This window comes from Ictalurus punctatus, chromosome 7 (assembly GCF_001660625.3).
Source record: "Ictalurus punctatus breed USDA103 chromosome 7, Coco_2.0, whole genome shotgun sequence".
NCBI lineage: Eukaryota > Metazoa > Chordata > Actinopteri > Siluriformes > Ictaluridae > Ictalurus > Ictalurus punctatus.
In genome coordinates, this window is record NC_030422.2 from 385234 (window position 1) to 404232 (window position 18999).

General features: G+C 30.1%; 1 protein-coding gene across 1 annotated transcript; it reads left to right on the forward strand.

Moving 5' to 3' along the window:
• Positions 1–1094: 1094 nt before the first annotated feature.
• Positions 1095–17063, forward strand: LOC108267351 (uncharacterized; the record flags this gene model as incomplete). The annotated part of the gene is given in 5 exon segments (NM_001329271.1): positions 1095–1169; positions 14455–14649; positions 14829–14876; positions 14992–15113; positions 16501–17063. Coding segments are annotated over 4 exon segments (425 nt in total), but the record flags the coding sequence as incomplete, so codon positions are not given.
• Between the last annotated feature and the right edge of the window lie 1936 nt (positions 17064–18999).

Here is an 18999-nt window from a genome sequence, read left to right on the forward strand (position 1 = left end):
AAGTTTAAACTTTCAAAACGGTTCATTATATAATAACATCAGGTAATGGAAATAGTTTTTGAATTTCATGACAGTTTTCGCGGATTTTTAAGTTTTACTTTTAAAGTCATTCCAGCCGTCATCAGCATTCAAAAGTATTGTATGTACTTTTGATTGAATTGGCAATAAGCATATATTTCGTTTGGCTAGTAAGAAGTAGTAGAACTATAAAAAGTAGTGAAGCTAAGTAGTAATTATTTTTTTCTTTATGCCTAACATTCTTCATATAGTATTTCATACAATATCAGCTGTAGAACACAACAAATGGATGATTATATCCAGAAGTCTTTTTGATGTGTGGTTCGCCATTGTGTGAATGATGGGACCCGAAGAATTATCTTTGGGAAAGGAACAGTACTACACATAGAGTCAAGTAAGAAATTATTATTAATTTATAAGAGAACTAATTATGTTAAAAAGTAGTAAGTAGTAGAGTAGTAAGTAGTTGAAAGTAGTAAGTAAATGAGTTTGTGTTTGCGCTTATAAGAACATTCTTACCTATTGAAGTTAAACCTATTACCATAAAGTATTGTAAATATAAGTTAATGTAGCATGGGTGAAGGCATATGAACTTATGTTGTTGCTTCATAAATAATTCAGAAATTATATAATTATGGCGAACTTACTAAGTGATAGCTTAGAATTCTAGCTAGCTTGAAATTCTTTTTTAAAAAAAGAGTAAATATTCTTTGAGGCGTGAATGAATTTGGAATACTAAAGAGCTTTTTGTTGGGGAGTTTGATAATGTGTGACTACTGGAGGTGCAGCGGCAAAAATGTTCTTTGCTACTGGAATCAAGTTAATAATTGAATCACGTAAGTGCATTAACTATTTTAGGATTTTCGATCAGAGAAATAACCAAGGAAACAATGTATACAATGTGTAAGATACATTCATGTTTAAAGGTGTAGAGGGTGTTGAGATATCTTTAAACATTTCTATTTATTCAATCCCTAATTCTCTTAGAGTACTTAAAACTATAATAATATAACTTTAAACATTAAATATTCACTAATGTTTATTGTCCGTTTAGCTAAGCAGTTTTTGGTTTGTGGTGTCATAATGTGTGACTACTGTAGGATATGACAAAATTATCTTTGGAACAGCGACAAAACTGATAGTGCAGTCACGTAAGTTAAATCTGTTCCCTTGAGTAATTTTAAGTGTTTACAGATTGCCTGAAATGATATTTTATCTTTTAAAGTCAATAGAATTAGATATTAGCAGGAAAATTTCAGTTACTAAAGATACATTTTTGAGCCTTTTGCCAAAGTGGGAAAGAGTGTGGGCAAGTATTAAGTCGAGATAGCTACATTCAGCTAGTTGGAGTCGTTCAAACATTATATAGCATGATAATTCTGAGTATACAAACTAGCTTGCATGCCAGTAGCTACCTTTCACAATGCAAACTGGAATTCACAAAAAGTAACTAACTGCAGAAAAAATATGTGTGAGGATAGATATTAGGTCACATATCCCTATAAATCTTGAACATTAAGATTTCAGTTATTTTTCTGTGCTTTTGGGCTAGGACACTGTACTTGCTTGTACTTGTACAAACAGCCAAATCACATGTAAAATGTGCAAATACAACGACATATAACCAGGTATGCAGTAAATAAAAGTTAAAAGTGATATGTACAAGAAAAAAAAAAACTGGCAAATTATTTGTTAGGTTTATTTTTTAAAGTTTATTTTGTTCTCCTGGAATCGACAGTATGAACTCTATAGATAGATATTGCTAATGAACATAGCATAGTGTGACATTCGAAAACAAGCTTATATTTGGTCAAGGCATCATGCTGACCATTAATTATAGTAAGTACTTATTTATTGTAATAATAATATTGTCTGCATTGCATATTTTACCAGATTGGTTATAATTCGATATTATAAGATATTATGTTTTCTTATTTTCAACATTTATTCATAAAGGTGTTAACGTTGCCTGTTGAAGTTAAAGTTAAAAAAAAGTTCTATTATATTTACTTTAAAGTTAATTCAGCATGGGTGGAATTAGTTTATGAACTTGAACACCTGCAAGGCTGCATGTTTAAGCATGCTTCGTAAATAATTCACAAAAATTATGCTTATGGTGTACACACACACACACACACACACACACACACACACACACACACACACACACACACACACACACACACGTCCAGTATACACATATACTGTACATGTCCAGGTAGTTAGCTTACATTTCTTAAAAAAAGAAAGAGTAAATATGTTTGGAAGTACTTATTTGTAGGGAGTTTAATAGTGTGTGAATACTGGAGTTGGAGTGGGGAAACTATTATTCGCTACTGGAATGAAATTAATAATTGAATCACGTAAGTGCATGAACTGTTTTAGAATTTTAGAAGTTGCAATCAGACCAATAACTGATTAAAAAACGTACAAGAAATAAATCTGTGAAATTTATTTATATTTAAAAGGTTGGTAGATTTTATTGTTACCTGTGTCTTGATATATGATAAATTATTCTTATTAGTTAACAGTAGTTCTTGTTTTTTCATTGTCTTTCATTGACAAACTATACACAGATTTTCGCTACAGTTTTCAGATTTGAGTAATTCAAAGTGGTATTTATAGAAATAAGTGTCATTCTTATAGAAATAAGATAATTTCTTCAAAGGAAGCCCATATTAATTAATTATAGAATTTATGCATAGTTACTAAAATGTTTCTTGCATTCTAGCATGTAATCAAACTTAAAAATATATAAATAAACCATACTTAACTTGATGGCATAAAATGTTATGAGGGATAGGATTGTCATGCCACTCAGTTTTGAGATATCACTTAAAAACTACCAAATAAAATGCACATAAAAATACAATTAAATAAAACACAAAATCTGTACAAACAATCCTTAGGTACAGCTGTTTTGCAAAGCACATAAACGAACATGAAGCGTATAAACTATAAACGAAATTGTATTTTGAATAGACTAAAGATGTGTTTTTAAAGATGTCGGAAATTAAGTACAAGGCACTAGCACTGTGTGACACCTGGAAACACAAAAATCATATTTGGAACTGGAATCAAATTGACAGTGACAGCTAGTGAGTACAAATCTAATTCATTTGTCTCTTTTACAATTCTGGTTGAGTCAACAAGATATTAACTGAACTTGTTATATTCCAATATAACAAGTCAACATCCAACAATTGATCAAATTGATCAAGATTTAGGAATTCATTAAATTAGGACCACTTTTATTTCATGTTCCTAATATTAAATATTCTTGTGAACCTAGCATATACAGTAAATATGGGTGAAAAACTGAAAATATTTCAGTCCCTGAAGTTTAGAGGACTTTTTGTTGATGCATTTGTTAGTGTGTGAATTACGCAAATACGATCATCTTCGGAAAGGGAACAACACTGATTGTTCAGTCTAGTAAGTGTATTGTTAAAATGTACCATATGAAGTATTAGTGTACTTTACTCTTAAAATACAAAGCCCTTTCACCGTATAAATTTTGAAGTTCCCTTAAACCAAAAGTAAAACAATGACCAAAACTACAACCACATGTTATACATGTAATTGGTTATGATAAGTAGCAATACAGTACACTATGGTATGTGAAATCCTGAAGATTATAGGACATACAGCTGTAAGTTTTTGATATGAGGACAGTAATAGTGTGACTGATAGTGTTCGAATAATATTTGGCAAAGGAACTTTACTCACAGTTCAGTTAAGTAAGTAACATTTAAAATGAAAAAAGTTTAAATAATTATGACAAAAATGCTGTGTAAAAAAAGAATTAACTGTGCAAGCGTTACTTATTTTCACAAATGTAAACCTGAGTTAACAGATATAACAACATATGTTGTTGCTTCATAAACAAATCACATATACTTCTGGTTTATTACAAATTACATGATACGCTAATTGATTTAGCTTACAGTTCTTAAAAAAATAGTTTAAGGTGTGAGAGAATTAAGGTGGTGTTTTTAAAGAGCTTATTGTTGGGTAGTTGGATAATGTGTGACTGCTGGAGGTGCCCTGAGTAAAATAATCTTTGCTACTGGAATCAAGTTAAGGATTGAATCACGTAAGTTATTTATATTAGCTATTTTATTATTTGAGATGCATACGTTGCAAAATGTAGCTAACAGCAGTTAAACATTTGTAATAATGTATATTAGGTCACATATTTCTGTGATAAGAAAATAACAAATTAAACATAAATATACAGTATAAACCATACTTAAGTAGATTAGCAGTGATTGTACTTTTATACTTCCCACCACTTTATATTAGAAAATAAGTTTAATCATTCGTCGCTGAACTACAAAAACATAAACATGTTTAAACATTTGTTAGATTTGTTTGTTTTTTGCAAGTTGAATTGCAAAATATAAACTCTCTAAAATGAAAGATATCGCTTATGAATATAACATTGTGTGACAGCAGGAACTAAGATTATATTTGGTCAGGGCATCAAGCTGACTGTTAATTGTAGTAAGTACTTATTTATCATAACCATAATATACTTTGCATTGCATATTTCACTAGGTTGGCCATATGAAGCACATTAGGTTATTTCAGTCTTTTCAGCGATGTAAGATTTTCAACAGTTTTTAATTTTCAGTGACATTTTTTTTTTTTCAACTAAATGAATGGCAAATTTGGAAAGTTATACTTGACTGGGGCATTGTAAAGTATTATTCACAGAAATTACTTTAAAGTTAATTCAGCTTGTGGGGTATTAGTGTATGAACATGAATGCATGTTGTTGCTTCATAAATAATTCACATACAATATATCTATGCTATACATAGTGCATGATATGCTAGCAATGAACTTAATTTTTCTATAAAAGTAAGAGAAATATAGATAGAAGTGTAAGCAGATGAAGCTGGTGTTCTTAAAGTGCTTATTGTTGGGTAGTTTGTGTGACTACTGGAGGTGGAGTGGGTAAACTATTCTTTGTTACTGGAATCAAGTAAAAAATTTAATCACATAAGTGCAGTAACTATTTTAGCATTTAAGTTGCTATACTCGGAGCAATAACATATTAAGTAAAGAACATAATAGCTTAGGTTAACATACTTATATGTTAACCTTATATACATTATATGTATATAAAATCAATCACTAATTCATATTTACAGATATATAGCTGAATTTGCAATGCAGTTAAGGGAAGACACTATAAGTATCATTCTAAGTAATGTTTATTACATTTTTAGGTTTAGCTTAATTTTTGGAATGTGGTCTCATAATGTGTGACTACTGTAGGATTTGAGAAAATTATCTTTGGAAGGGCAACACAACTGATAGTGCTGTCACGTAAGCTAATTTTCTTGTCTTGATTAATTTCAGGTGTTTGATTTACATGTTGCCTAAAATTATTAACCATTAAATTTAATATCATTTGGGACTTAGTATGGCAGTTTTAAATGAGTATATGTAACTCATTTTTCATTCAATTAGTTTTTCATAAACATATGTGCTTTAAGTACACAAATTAGTACTAATTAAATTAATTAAATTGGTAGAATTTAGGTACATAAATTTTGCAATGCCAAAGTAACAAGTCTATAGCTAATCTGTATGTTGAATGTGTGTGGGAATAATTGTCTAAGGCAGCAATATTGTGTGACTTCTGGATACCAGAAAATCATATTTGGAACTGGAACCAAATTGACAGTGACAGCTAGTGAGTAATTATTAATTCATTCATCTATTACAGTAAGAACATGAACATTTTTCGAATGTTCTACATTTTCAATGACAATTTTTACAGTTAAAAGTCAGTATTATTAAACATTTGTCATAGTTCTTTTTATTTTAAAGAGGTTGAGATTTACGAGTCTTCAAAATATACACTCTAAATTGAAAGATATTGCTAATGAATATAGCATTGTGTGACATCAGGATACAAGCTTATATTTGGTCAAGGCATCAAGCTTACTGTTAATGATAGTAAGTACTTATTTATTATCCTGATAATGTACATTGCATGGCATATTTCATCAGGTTGTTCGTCAGCTATCAAAGATGTTAAGTGCTAATCAGAGAAATAAGTGTTTGATCATTTCTTCAAGTAAGTGGTAAAATTTCCAAACTCTTTCTTGTCTTGTGATATCATTCTAGCATGTAAATAAGCTTTACGACAAAAAAAAGCATACTCAACTCGATGGGGTACACCACCCAACTCTAAAATGTCACTTAAAAAGTACAAAATAAAATTTTTATTAAAAAATTACATTGACATCTTTTAGCATACAATCTAGATTGCATGCTAATAGATATAGATACACTTGTAACAATGCAAACTGGCTATATGTTAAATGTAGCTAATAGCAGATAAACATGTGAAGAGACAGATATTATCAAGAATATCGAGAATTCAAAAACGTTTTTGTAGTTTTTGTTCTTTTTTTTTTTTAAGACACTGTACATGCATGAACAACCAATCGCATGTCAAATGTAAAACATTTCAAACAATACATCAAGGTACCATGTATTTATTATAATATCAAAATGTAGTGAATAGTATTTAGGTACAGTTTTGCAAAGCGCATAATCAAACGAGAAGTGCATATGCTAATTTGTATGTTGAATTGAAGTGGAAATTATTGTCTAAGGCATTAATAATGTGTGACTTCTCAAAACAAGAAAATCATATTTGGAACTGGAACCAAATTGACTGTAACAGCTAGTGAGTACTTATTAATTCATTTGTTATATTATTGTATTAACATGAATATATATTACTGCTTCATCAATAATTCACATACTATATGATATATTTATGGTTTACCTATTATGTGACAAGCTTTTTTTGGTTAAATTTCTTTAAAGTAGTAGGGGAGTATTAAATTAATGCACTATTAATACACTACAGTTGTACCGAGTAAAATTACAATGGTAACTGAAGAACTTAAAATATAATACTTTAAACTTAAATATTCTCTAATGTTTATGACCTATGATGTATTAAGTAAAAGTCAAACGTCATAAATGCAAAAGAAAAAGAACATAATTAGCTACACTTATATTTATTATTAATAACTTAAAATTAATAAATTGAGATGTACTGGTCTGCAAAATCTCAATTCTCTAAAATGGTAGATATTGGTAATGAACATAACACTGTGTGACATTCGGAAACAAGCTTATATTTGGTCAGGGCATCAAGCTGACTGTTAATTATAGTAAGTACTTATTTATTATCATGATAATATACTTTACATGGCATATTTCACCAGGTTGGTCATAATGAAGAATATGATTTGTTATTTCAACCTTTTCAGCTATAGAAGATTTTCAGTTTCCAAGACATTTTATAGAACTTTTGTTAAATACTGTTTAATATTTTAATTACCATACTATTCTAATATTACCATAGAATATAACTAATATTACGAAAAACATGTTTCTTCTTGTCTTGTAACATTATTCTAGCATGTAAAAAAGCTCAGAAATAATCAATCATATTCAATTGTGTAAACTGATATTAAGGACTGATATTAAGTGCCACTTAAGAATACGAAATAAAATTTACATAAAAATACATTTATTACATAAAACACAATACATCTACACAAATAATCATTCTATAATAAATGTTATATAATATATAAAATTGACAGTGATGCCATTAAGTACTTATCAGTTCATTTATGATTCTTGATATTAGTGTATGAACGTATTGTATAATTGTTGCTTCTTCATTCATAATTCACATACAATGTACTCATGGTATTATAAGATGAGCCTGCTAATTAGCTTAAATGTCTAAGTTTGAGATATGAACAAATCAATCTCGTGTTCTTAAAGTACTTTTTGTTGAGTAGTTTGATAATGTGTGACTTCTGGAGCTGCAGTGGGAAAACTATTGTTTGCTACTGGAATCAAGTTAATAATTGAATCACGTAAGCGCATTGACTATTTTATATGCATTATTATTGACTGTGCATTAAAAACAGCAATTATTGCATTTTAATTCTTTAAATAGATAGGTAACTTTAAATGTTTATATTTAATCAATCACTAATTCACATTGACAGAATATGTATGACTAAAATGACAATGTAGTAAAGTGAAGAACTTAAAAGTATACTATAAGCTTAGACAAAAATATTCAGTAATATTTCTTATCTGTTTAGCTAAGCAGTTTTTGGTTTGTGGTCTCATAATGTGTGACTACTGGAGGATATAATGTTATCTTTGGAAAGGTGATAAAGCTGATAGTGATGGCACGTAAGTTAATTGTCTTCCTGTGATTAATTCCAGGCATTGTATTTACAGGTTGCCTATTTAAAAAAAAAATCTTATAAAGCTAATACCATTGTGTATTAGTAGGGGAGTTTTAAATTAATATACTATACATATGTAGCTAATTATGCTAGTGTAAATACTAAATTAAAAAAGGAAGTATCAGAAATGAGAAAGAATTTTATGATTTTTGAACATCAACAGCTCAAATTTGAATTATTTTTCTCTCCTTTTTGGTTTAAAACATGGTACTTCCATGAACATGAACAAACAGTAAATCACATGTCAAATGGTCAAAACATTATATGAGTACATATTTTAAGGGAACATGCATATATTATCCTAAAAGGTATTACGTAATCTTTATGTACAGTGTTCTGGCAAAGCATATGAATTATTGTCTAAGGCACTAGTATTGTGTGACTTCTGGAAGCCAGAAAATCATATTTGGAACTGGAACCAAATTGACAGTGACAGCTAGTGAGTACTTATTAATTATTTTTTTTTTAACAAAAAAATTAAATGTATTATATTCAACAGGGTATTTATTGAACTTGTTTATTCCAATAAAAATACTCAATATCCCACAAATGATCAAACTATGAAAAAAAAGCCCCCTGAAAAACATCTATGATTCAGCAAGTAGGAACATTGTAATTCCCATATTTAAACCCATATTTTAGACCCTGAACTCTACTGGACTTCAGTAACTTTTTGCTAAGGTGTTTGTTAGTGTGTGAATTATGCAAATGACAAGCTCATCTTCGGAAATGGAACATCATTGATTGTTCAGTCTAGTAAGTGTATCATTAGCTTTTTCAGAAACACTTTATATTGTATCATATCAGCTATTAGCCTTCTATAACTTTAAAACTCACAGCCCTGTCAGAATGTTTTATTTTAAAAGCAAAGGTAACAATTATGAAAGCTACAACCACAAGAAATATATGCTGTTGTTTAGCATAAACTAATATAATACAGCACTATGTGAAATCTTATGTGAAGTTTGTTAAAAGATGTGAGTATAACATATAATATTACTTTTAAGAAAAAAACAGCTTTTTAAGAAAATGTGCAGATGAATATCTAAAAATTGCTGTGCAATTTTTTCACCATACTGAGTGGTTTTTGAGATGATGACAGTGGTAGTGTGACTGATGGCTATAGAATAATACTTGGCAAAGGAACTTGGCTCACAGTTCAGTTAAGTAAGTAAAATGACAAAATTCTAAACATTTTTTATAAAGCACGGCTAAGGTGTGAAATCTGGAAGCTGGAAAGTCATATTAGTTAGTGTATATTTACTATTTTTGATCATTTTAGACCATAATATTTTCTTTTCAATACATTTCTCAACATGTTCGCATAGCTAATTTTATTCCAATAAAAATTAGCCAGCATTAATAATAAGCTGTTGATTTAAGAATTTACTTAATTAAAAACGTGCAACAATTAGCCAAATTTGTCATTATGTTGCTCAAAAAATTGCACACGAAATTATGTTTCTTGCTTATCATGGATTGTAATTCACTGGAGCATTAATGTTGTATAGTGTCATGCTGTGTGAATGACGGCTATGGGAAAATCATATTTGCTTCAGGGACAAAACTAAATATCCATACAAGTAAGTTTTTCATAGTTTCGATATATCAGGAATAATCTAGGTTTAAAATATTCCAAATTGTCTTACATTCTTATTTCAAACCACAGGTATGCCAATTAACACACATGCTAATTGATTTGCTTAATATACTATAGATGTGGCAAATTTACACTAAAACATTATCAGTGTGTGACTTCTGGAAGCTGGAAAGTCATATTTGGAACTGGAAATAAATTTACAGTTACTTCTAGTGAGTATTTAGAAGTTTCAATACTAAAAACATTTCTAATAATTTTTAGAACTTAATTCAAAATTAATTTCAATTTGTTACTTTTACTGATACCTTTACTTAGCTAGTTTTATTCCAATAAAATGAGCAAGCAAGCATTCCACAAAAATCTACAAAATTGTTTTATTAGAATAAGATTTTATATAAGCACTACCAGTCAAAAGTTTAGAAACACTCATTCTTTATTTTTTATTTATTTATTTTTTTCCCTCCACATTTTAGAATAATAATAAAGTCATCAAAACTCTGGAATAACACAAATGGAACTATGGGAATTATGTTGTGATAAAAAAAAATCCAAAATAAATCAAAATAATTTTATATTTTGGCGTCTTCAAAGTAGACACCCCTTTTGCCGAGAATTTCCAGAAATGTATTCTTGTATTGTATGTATTCACCCGATTTCCTTGAGGAATTTCCCTGAGATGCTTTTTAAACAGTATTAAAGGAGTTCTCACCTATTCTGGACTCTTATCTCCTGCTTTCCACAATATTTCACTACGAATAAGTCATCCAGTAAAATTTTTTGTATGTTGGGACAATTATATTTTTGTCTACAACACCGATTTCAAACATTTAATCATACACCTTCGGATCAAAGGATTTTTAAGATTATGAGAAACATTTCAGTCAAGTGACTCCAAACTTTTGGCCAGTAGTGTATATAAACTTTTCCTTACATTTGTTTAGTATGAGAGAAATCAGTAAGTTTTTTTGTTCTGTGGTCAGTGGCTGTGTGAATCCTAGCTATGGGAAAGTTATATTTGCATCAGGGACAAAATTAATTATCCCTACAAGTAAGTTTCTCTATTTCAGGAATAATGTACAGATATAATTTTAAGTGAAAGTGTATGTAGTTGTAAAATTTAATATGTTTGTTAGCTTATTTTTAGTTTTAAGTTTAATCTTTGAGAAAAATTAAAATGTAATTTAACTTGTTGAGGTTCACTGCTGAAACAAAATCACAGAAACATACGTAACATACAGTAATTTGGATCAATATATAAATACCTAAAAGGCAGTAATTGTTGGGTCCAGAATTCCTGTGCAACATACTGTGTATTACTTTGCTAAGTTTAATTGTTTATGCTTAAATAAGATAGTGAAAAGTGTCTAAAATGTATATTCACTAATTTTCTCTTGGGGATCAATGAAGTACATCTATCTATCTATCTATACATCCATCCATCCCTAGGATTAAAGTGGGTTTTTTTTTTGCATTTTGTTTTACATTTTTATATTTAATAAAATTTTTGTCAACTGCATATGCTACTTTATTATCAACTACAGACTATAGATATGGGAATTATTGTGTAGAGAACTACTAATGTGTGGCATCTCAAAACGGGAAAGTTATATTGGGAACTCGAACCAAAATGACAGTTGCACCTAGTGAGTACTTTTACAATAACTTTTAATAACAAATAAACCAACAACTCAAACAATTTTAAAAATTTACAAAATATTGCGTTTAATTACATCAAACAATAAATTTCATTGTACAATAAAATGATTAAGCATCAAACAAAATATCTTTAAAAGATGAAAAGATGTCCAACTTTAGAATGAAAATCACAATAAAGTGAGTTTTGTATAAATAGGATTATGGGGAAACAGTTGATGTTTTTGTTGTGCATTCAATGTCTGTGTGAATACTGGGAATAAGATAATATTTGGACATGGAACTGAAGTAATTATTCATACAAGTAAGTTCTATTTTTGTTAAATTAGCTGGTGTTAGGTGTTTTAATTTATTTGAAGTAAGCAACTACATAATTGTAAACATGTGCTTCACTGATCCTATAGCCTACAACATATTACTATCTTCAATCCCATGATGATAAAAAATAAGAATAATGAATTCCAAAAGGAATAAAATCAAAACAGCGAGCATGTATATTTTAGTGATTAGTAGAAATTAATAGACAGAATTAAATGTGAAAAAATAACAAGAATGACAAGAAAATCATTTTCAAATGAAAAATACATTTATTAATTAATGTTTGTTTATTTTAATTAATGCCTATTAAATGCATATACATTAATTTTAGTAAAACATTAACAGCAGTTTTTAGTTTAAGATTTAAATATAAGCTACGGATGCAACTATTCTCTTAATAAAAGAGTTAAAAATGAGAGAAATTCCTTTAATTTTAGCAGTCTGAAGTTCAACATACATACAAATAAGCGTACTTATTTGCATACTTACTAAGTTTGAACCTGACTTAAGTGACAAAACGATAATTAATTTAAATAATAATATAATAAATGAGCTATGCTTAAAAATAAATGAATATGAAATGCTTTACACAGAAATAGATGACAAAATATTTTTCAGATTCTGGAAAAACTGGAAAGGAAAGACTTTCCTTTGAAGGTTTCTGTGCTTAATTTGTATACTGTGTGAATGATTACAGTAGAATAATATTTGGCTCGGGTATAAAAGTGACTGTTGAAAAAAGTAAGTAGAATTTGTCTTTCTTCAAAAACTGTATTACACATGCAGGGGTGGATAAGTTATTAATCCATTAGCTAGCCCACCAAGCTTATGTTTTGGTTAAACTAATTGACTAGGCTAAGTGTTAGCTAACATAATATAATAAAGTATGGCAAGTTAGTTAGTTAATTAAGCACATTAATATAGAACATGTGTATGAGCATGTAGTATGGTTTTGCCAGTTCTTTTATTGCATGTAAAACTGTTATTTGAGTCTGGATAGATAGTTTATTGTCTACTTTTCCAATATTTGTAGAAACAATCACATATTAGTCAGTGTTTTAGCAATATACAGAATGGCTGACTGAAACTCTATTTGTAATGACACCTTAAACTGTGCAGATACAAACTTAAGGGTAATCTTTGGCCATGGGACATAATTAATAATACAACTACGTGAGTATGTATTTTTAAAAATTGCAAGTAGTTTCAATAATCAGCAGGATGCCTGTCTAAGATTACCAAAAATGAAATAGGGATAAAGTCATTCAAAACGATGTTTGAGTTCCAAAGCTTTTAAATTATGCAATATATTGTAGAAATTTATGCATCCAGTAGGTCTGTACTAAACCAGTAGGATTTCTTAAATTATTATTTTTGTTAAAATGTGTTTATTTGGATATCAGAAACCATTTGCTATATAAACCATCGGTGTGGCATTTTCTTTAGGTTGCAAAGTTAGCAGTGTTAAAAATTAGGCTAAAGAGAAGATTGGATGCCCTAACTTTAGATATCCTAGCTTTTCTTATAAATCTATATGAAATATGACACAACTATTATTACTTGGTTGAAATTTTAAGAAAATCTTTTGGCAGACACACAATTAACATGATAAATGTAGCTAGAGTTTTAGTTATGAGATCAATATCTGTGTGAACTGAGGTCAGTTCATTAACCTGTCTCCAGTGATGAATACGGTTGCCCTTGTTCGATTTTCTGCAAAAGTTGTTGTAAAAAAACAAACAAACAAGCTAATATCTAGCTACATATATAACGTTAAACAGGTGTACACGTCTAATCCAGTTCAAAAACCTCTACTCCTATGTTTCAGATGAAAGTAATCCTAAACAAAATTGTATTAACAGGAATGCACTCCTCCTTTCTAACTTTTAGGACATATCAAATTTAGTGTACACTTTAAAGTAGGTTATCTAGAATTTACTAGTCTGAAAAGTCCATCCAAAGTGCCTGCACATAATTACAGTTGCCAAGCTACAATTGGTCAGTCACTTTAGAACCTGGGTCTACAGGTTCAACTTCTGACATAATTTGGTGCTAATAAAAGGCTTAAAGTGGATTATTTTGGACTTTTGTGGAACCAAGAACAACAGCACCATTAATGTAATACATAGAATGTTATGAAGTAGATGCTGGGGCTCATTTCCTTCTAGCCCAGACTGTAGATTTATACAGCTTGCCATTTAAATACAGTCATGGGTGTAATAAATGTGAATGAGGTCAAGTACATGTACTTTCAAGTACATTCTTTCAGATGTGCATGGTTTGAATAAAAGACCTTTGCATGTACAACCAATGTTTAGAGCTTCTTTTAATGCTTCTTTTAATGTAATGTTTTAATGAACAAAACTGCCCTTGTTATATATACAGACATTTGTCTAATAATGGTTATTAGCAACAAACCATAACACTTATGTACTCCTGCAGTACATAATCAAACATGTTCTTTATGCATTATTTGAAATATACTGTTGGATCCTCATCTTTAATCATTTTATTAACTTTATGTTCTATGTGCATTTTCTTGTGTTTTTACAGAAGAGAAACGGGAGCCGTCAATTTACAAACTTCCGTCTGATGAACAAGAATACTGCCTGGCCACGCGCTTTACAGTTCACAATACTACCAATGGCACTTGGCCAACTAACGAATACAAAGAAGATGCAGTTCGGTTTGAAGGCGAGGGATATTACAGCAGGCTTTTACGGAATATCAAGGACTGTCCTGAAAATGGTGAGACTTTATAGACAACACATACACCTGACAAAATTACACTGTTTTCAGATTTTTTCTATGATTGTAACAGAATATTACTATACAAAATATTTTGGACTGCTTACATTGCTTTTTTGCAATATAACTTATATTTATTACATTATATTTATTAATGTTTTATTCTTTTTTATACATAGAGACCATGTGTGATAGTAGTAAGAGTGAAGATGGGGGTTTCAAATCAGGTAAATGAAGTTTTGCTCTGATTTGCTTATTTTTATACTTACATATAAATCAGTAATTGTGGATTTTGAGAATACAAAACATTTGCTTACAAATGTTGGAATTTTTTCTCTGTAGATGCCAAGACCAACTTTTTGGGACTGAGCATCTTTTGGTTGAGGGTTCTCTTCTTGAAGACCATTGTGTTCAATATCTTGATGACGCTGAAAGTCTGGATGAGCTAGTGCATTTTGAAATTGGTAAGCATTGTTGATATAGCAGAATAAGTTTGTCTTGTATGTTGATAAGACACAGAATAACACAAGTGGCATATTTAAAGAAGTAACTATGAAGCCCAACAACACAGGTCTTTATTTTCACAACAGAAATAACAATCCATTTAAGGCCTGAGAGCATTTACCACATTTGATTATGGATTAAAAAATATGCACAATTTAATACAATTTAATACAATAAAATTGTAGTTTTTCAATAACGTCTAGACTTCTATAATGTTCTATACTGTAATGTTCTCTATAATGTTCTATACCTGACAAATATCATGGATAGAAAATGTGGGCTGAAGAAGGAAATAGTGTTTTGCTTTTCTTTTTCTGTGAAATTTAATGTGATGTAACATAATAGCAAGAGACAATTTAAAAAAAGAAAACACAATTGATGATATACGAATGAGAAGACAGCAAGCATTGAAACAACCTTCTAACAGGAGTCACGTTAATCATTGGAAATTTAGTTGAATTTAACAACATGGCTTCCACATTCATTATTTGGCGTCGTACAAAACAACACTTGATCTTCTATTTTGAACTGACAGTTACTCAAGCACACAAAACAATGTGGCCACAAGATACTAAATTAAACTCAGGCAATTTTTTAAATCACTTTTTTATGTGCTATTGTAACTTGTCAAATTAATAAAGCAATGCCACTGTTTTTGTTAATTTGTTTGCATGTGCTTAAGGTTTGAAGGATAAGCTGACCAAGCATTCATCTACTATGCTTACAGCTCACTTAAATTGAATTCATAAATGTAACCCGTACTGTAACCACAGCTCTGATTAAGATGTCTCCTCCATGAGGAAAAAAAATGATTTAATTTCATGGAAGGACAATACTTCTCATTAATTATTATAGGCATATTTATGTATTTAATATTGATCCCTAATGGCATTCTTTAAAAGCATGTTTACAGTCCAAAACATGAATTTCAGTGTGACATATTGTAGTAACATCAACCTGTCAAGACAGTGGCACTAGACTTAACACTGCTCCTTACTCACTCAATTTAGTCTTAATTCCAAAGTCAGGATCACACATAACTAACACCTTTGTTCCCAAATCTGAATACAGCACATAAATTATCACCTATGTAACCTTCAAATTTTCAACTTCATGAATACAGTCTGTTCTATTAAACATGACAAATTGTTGCCTATTTGTCTTGGGGTGTTGTTGTTTTTTCTGTTGTTCAGACAATCAGTTGAGTCAGTGCCTCTGATCACTAAATGTTTTTTAAAATGGCCTGATGCAATCATTAAAAAATTCAAGATAAAGATAACCAAATATTAGGATAATATATTTTTGTTTGAAATATTAAAATCTTTTTTTTTTTTAAATGTTCTTAAGGTGACACAATCCCAAATTGGAAGACCTGGATGAACATTGTGCTGCCTATGTGAAGAAAGTGGAATGTTCTGCATAACATGACAACATGGTTGCTGAAATGCAATATTATACAATTCTTTGTTCATTTAAGAAATAGTGCTTTCCTTTTTATCTGATTAAAAATATACTTACTATTCAATAGAATTCAATTTTATTTCCATAATACTTTTTATTTACACTTTGAACAATAGACTTTTTCACAATGTACCATTCAAATCTAGACCTGTTTACTTTTGACTGTTTGTTAAATCTGAATTCTACTTTCATTTGCCTGCACGTTATGTCTGTTTTTTCTGTTTATTATTATTTTTTACTCAGTGTTACTAATCCTCTCTTTTTTTTCTTCATCTATCATTTATCATTTATATTCCCATATTGGCTCTTTCCGCATAGGTATCTCACTGAAATCATTAACAGAATATGCTAAGATGCATGCACATGCATATACAATGTATGTGTTTTTATATGTATAGATCATTGTTCATTTATATTTAGGTACTGTCTTTTGGCAGATCAAAATAAATGATAATTATATGAAAAAAGTAAAGATTTCTTGTCATTTTTAAAAAAATCTTTTTTTCTTAAACACATATGTATGGGTAATGAATATCAGTCAGACAGTAGTAACATACTGTATCAGTGCACTGCAAAAATGACATCTTAGCAAGTGGAAATACCTTGGATTTAATCAAATCTATGCAGTATTTCCTATTATAAGATTGCAATAAATCAAATATAAGATTATTAAACCTATTTCTTTCTACTAATTTCTTTCCAGGTTTGAAATAGTATTGTTCTATTGGCAGATAATTTATCACTTTTTTTTTGCATTTATTTCTAGAAAGAAGAAGAATGATCTGCCAATATATTAAGATCATTTAAAACTTGAAATTAGACAGAATGCCTAGAAATAGGTTTAATAATTTTATAGTTGGTTTACTGTGATCTTATAATAGGAAGTACTAGACAAATGAGACTATTTTCATGATATGTTTATTTACCAAGTTAACATTTTTCTTTTTGCGGTGTTTTCAATTGGCTACTCTAAATTTCCCCTAGGTGTAAGAATGTTTGAATGTGTATATGTGTGTGCTTGATGTCATGCAAGTGACCAGCCCAGTAATTCCCATAATAAGCTCTGGCTCCACCACTCGCCAGGATAAAGTGGTTACAAGAGATACAGTCTCCTATAAAGTTATTGGAACAGCAAGGCCAATTCATTTGTTTGTGCCATACACCAAAGATATTTGGGTTTGAGCTCAAAAGACGGACATGAAATGAGAGTTTAGCATTTCAGCTTTTATCCCCCTTGTATTTATATTTAGATGTGTCAATCAGCAATAACCATAGAACCTTTTGTATCACACCAGCCAATTTTTAGACGAGCAAAAGTATAGAAACAATTAAGCCGAAGTAAATTAAAGTAAATAACACTTAATATTTGGTTGCATATCCCTTTCTTGCAATAACTGCATCAAGCCTGTGACTTATTGACATCACCAAACTGTTGGTTTCTTCTTTTGTGATGCTTTTCCAGGTTTTTACCGCAGCCTCTTTCAATTGTTGTTTTTTTGGGGGGGGTTTCTCTCTTCAGTCTCCTCTTCAGGAGGTGAAATGTTGCTCAATTGGGTGAAGGTCTGCTGATTGACTTGGCTAGTCTAATAGATTCCACTTTTTCCCCCATGATAAAGTCCTTTGTTGAGTTGGCATTGTATTTTGGTCATTATCTCGCTGCATGCTAAAGTTCCTCCTCATTAATTTGGATGCATTTCTCTGTAAATTGGCGGACAAAGTGTTCCTGTAAACTTCTGAATTTTTTCTGCTGCTATCATCATGAGTTACATCATTAATAAAGATTAGTGAGAATGTTCCAGTGACATTACCTCCACCATGTTTCACAGATGAGCTTGTATGTTTTGGATCATGAATAGCTTTCTCCACACTTTGGTCTTTCCATCACTTTTGGAGAGGTTAATCTTGGTTCCAAAACTTTTGATCAGCTGTTGTTGATTTCCTTGGCTGACCCATTCAGCCAAAATTTTTGTACTGGCTATACTAAATTTTTTTTGTCAGTGCCTCTGATTGATTTTCCCTCATCTCTCAGCTTCAAAATGGCTCTCCGATCTTCATGTTGGCTTAAAATCTTTAATAACAAAAGTCTTCATAGGTGAAAGTGAAGGCTAAAACCAAGAGTTGCTTTTCAGTGCTATTTATTTTTTAGACAATCAATCTAACAGGACACACATGGGTGTCAGTATTTTTGCTCGCCTACAAATTGGGTGGTCTAATACAAAATGTGCTATGTTCAATGTCATTTAACACATTTACACATAAATACCAAGAAATAAAAGCTGAAATTCAGACTGTCTTCTCATATTCATCTTTTGCTCTCAAACCCAAATATATATTCAGTCTACAGCAAAAACAAATTAATCGGCCTTGCTGTTCCTATAGTTTCAG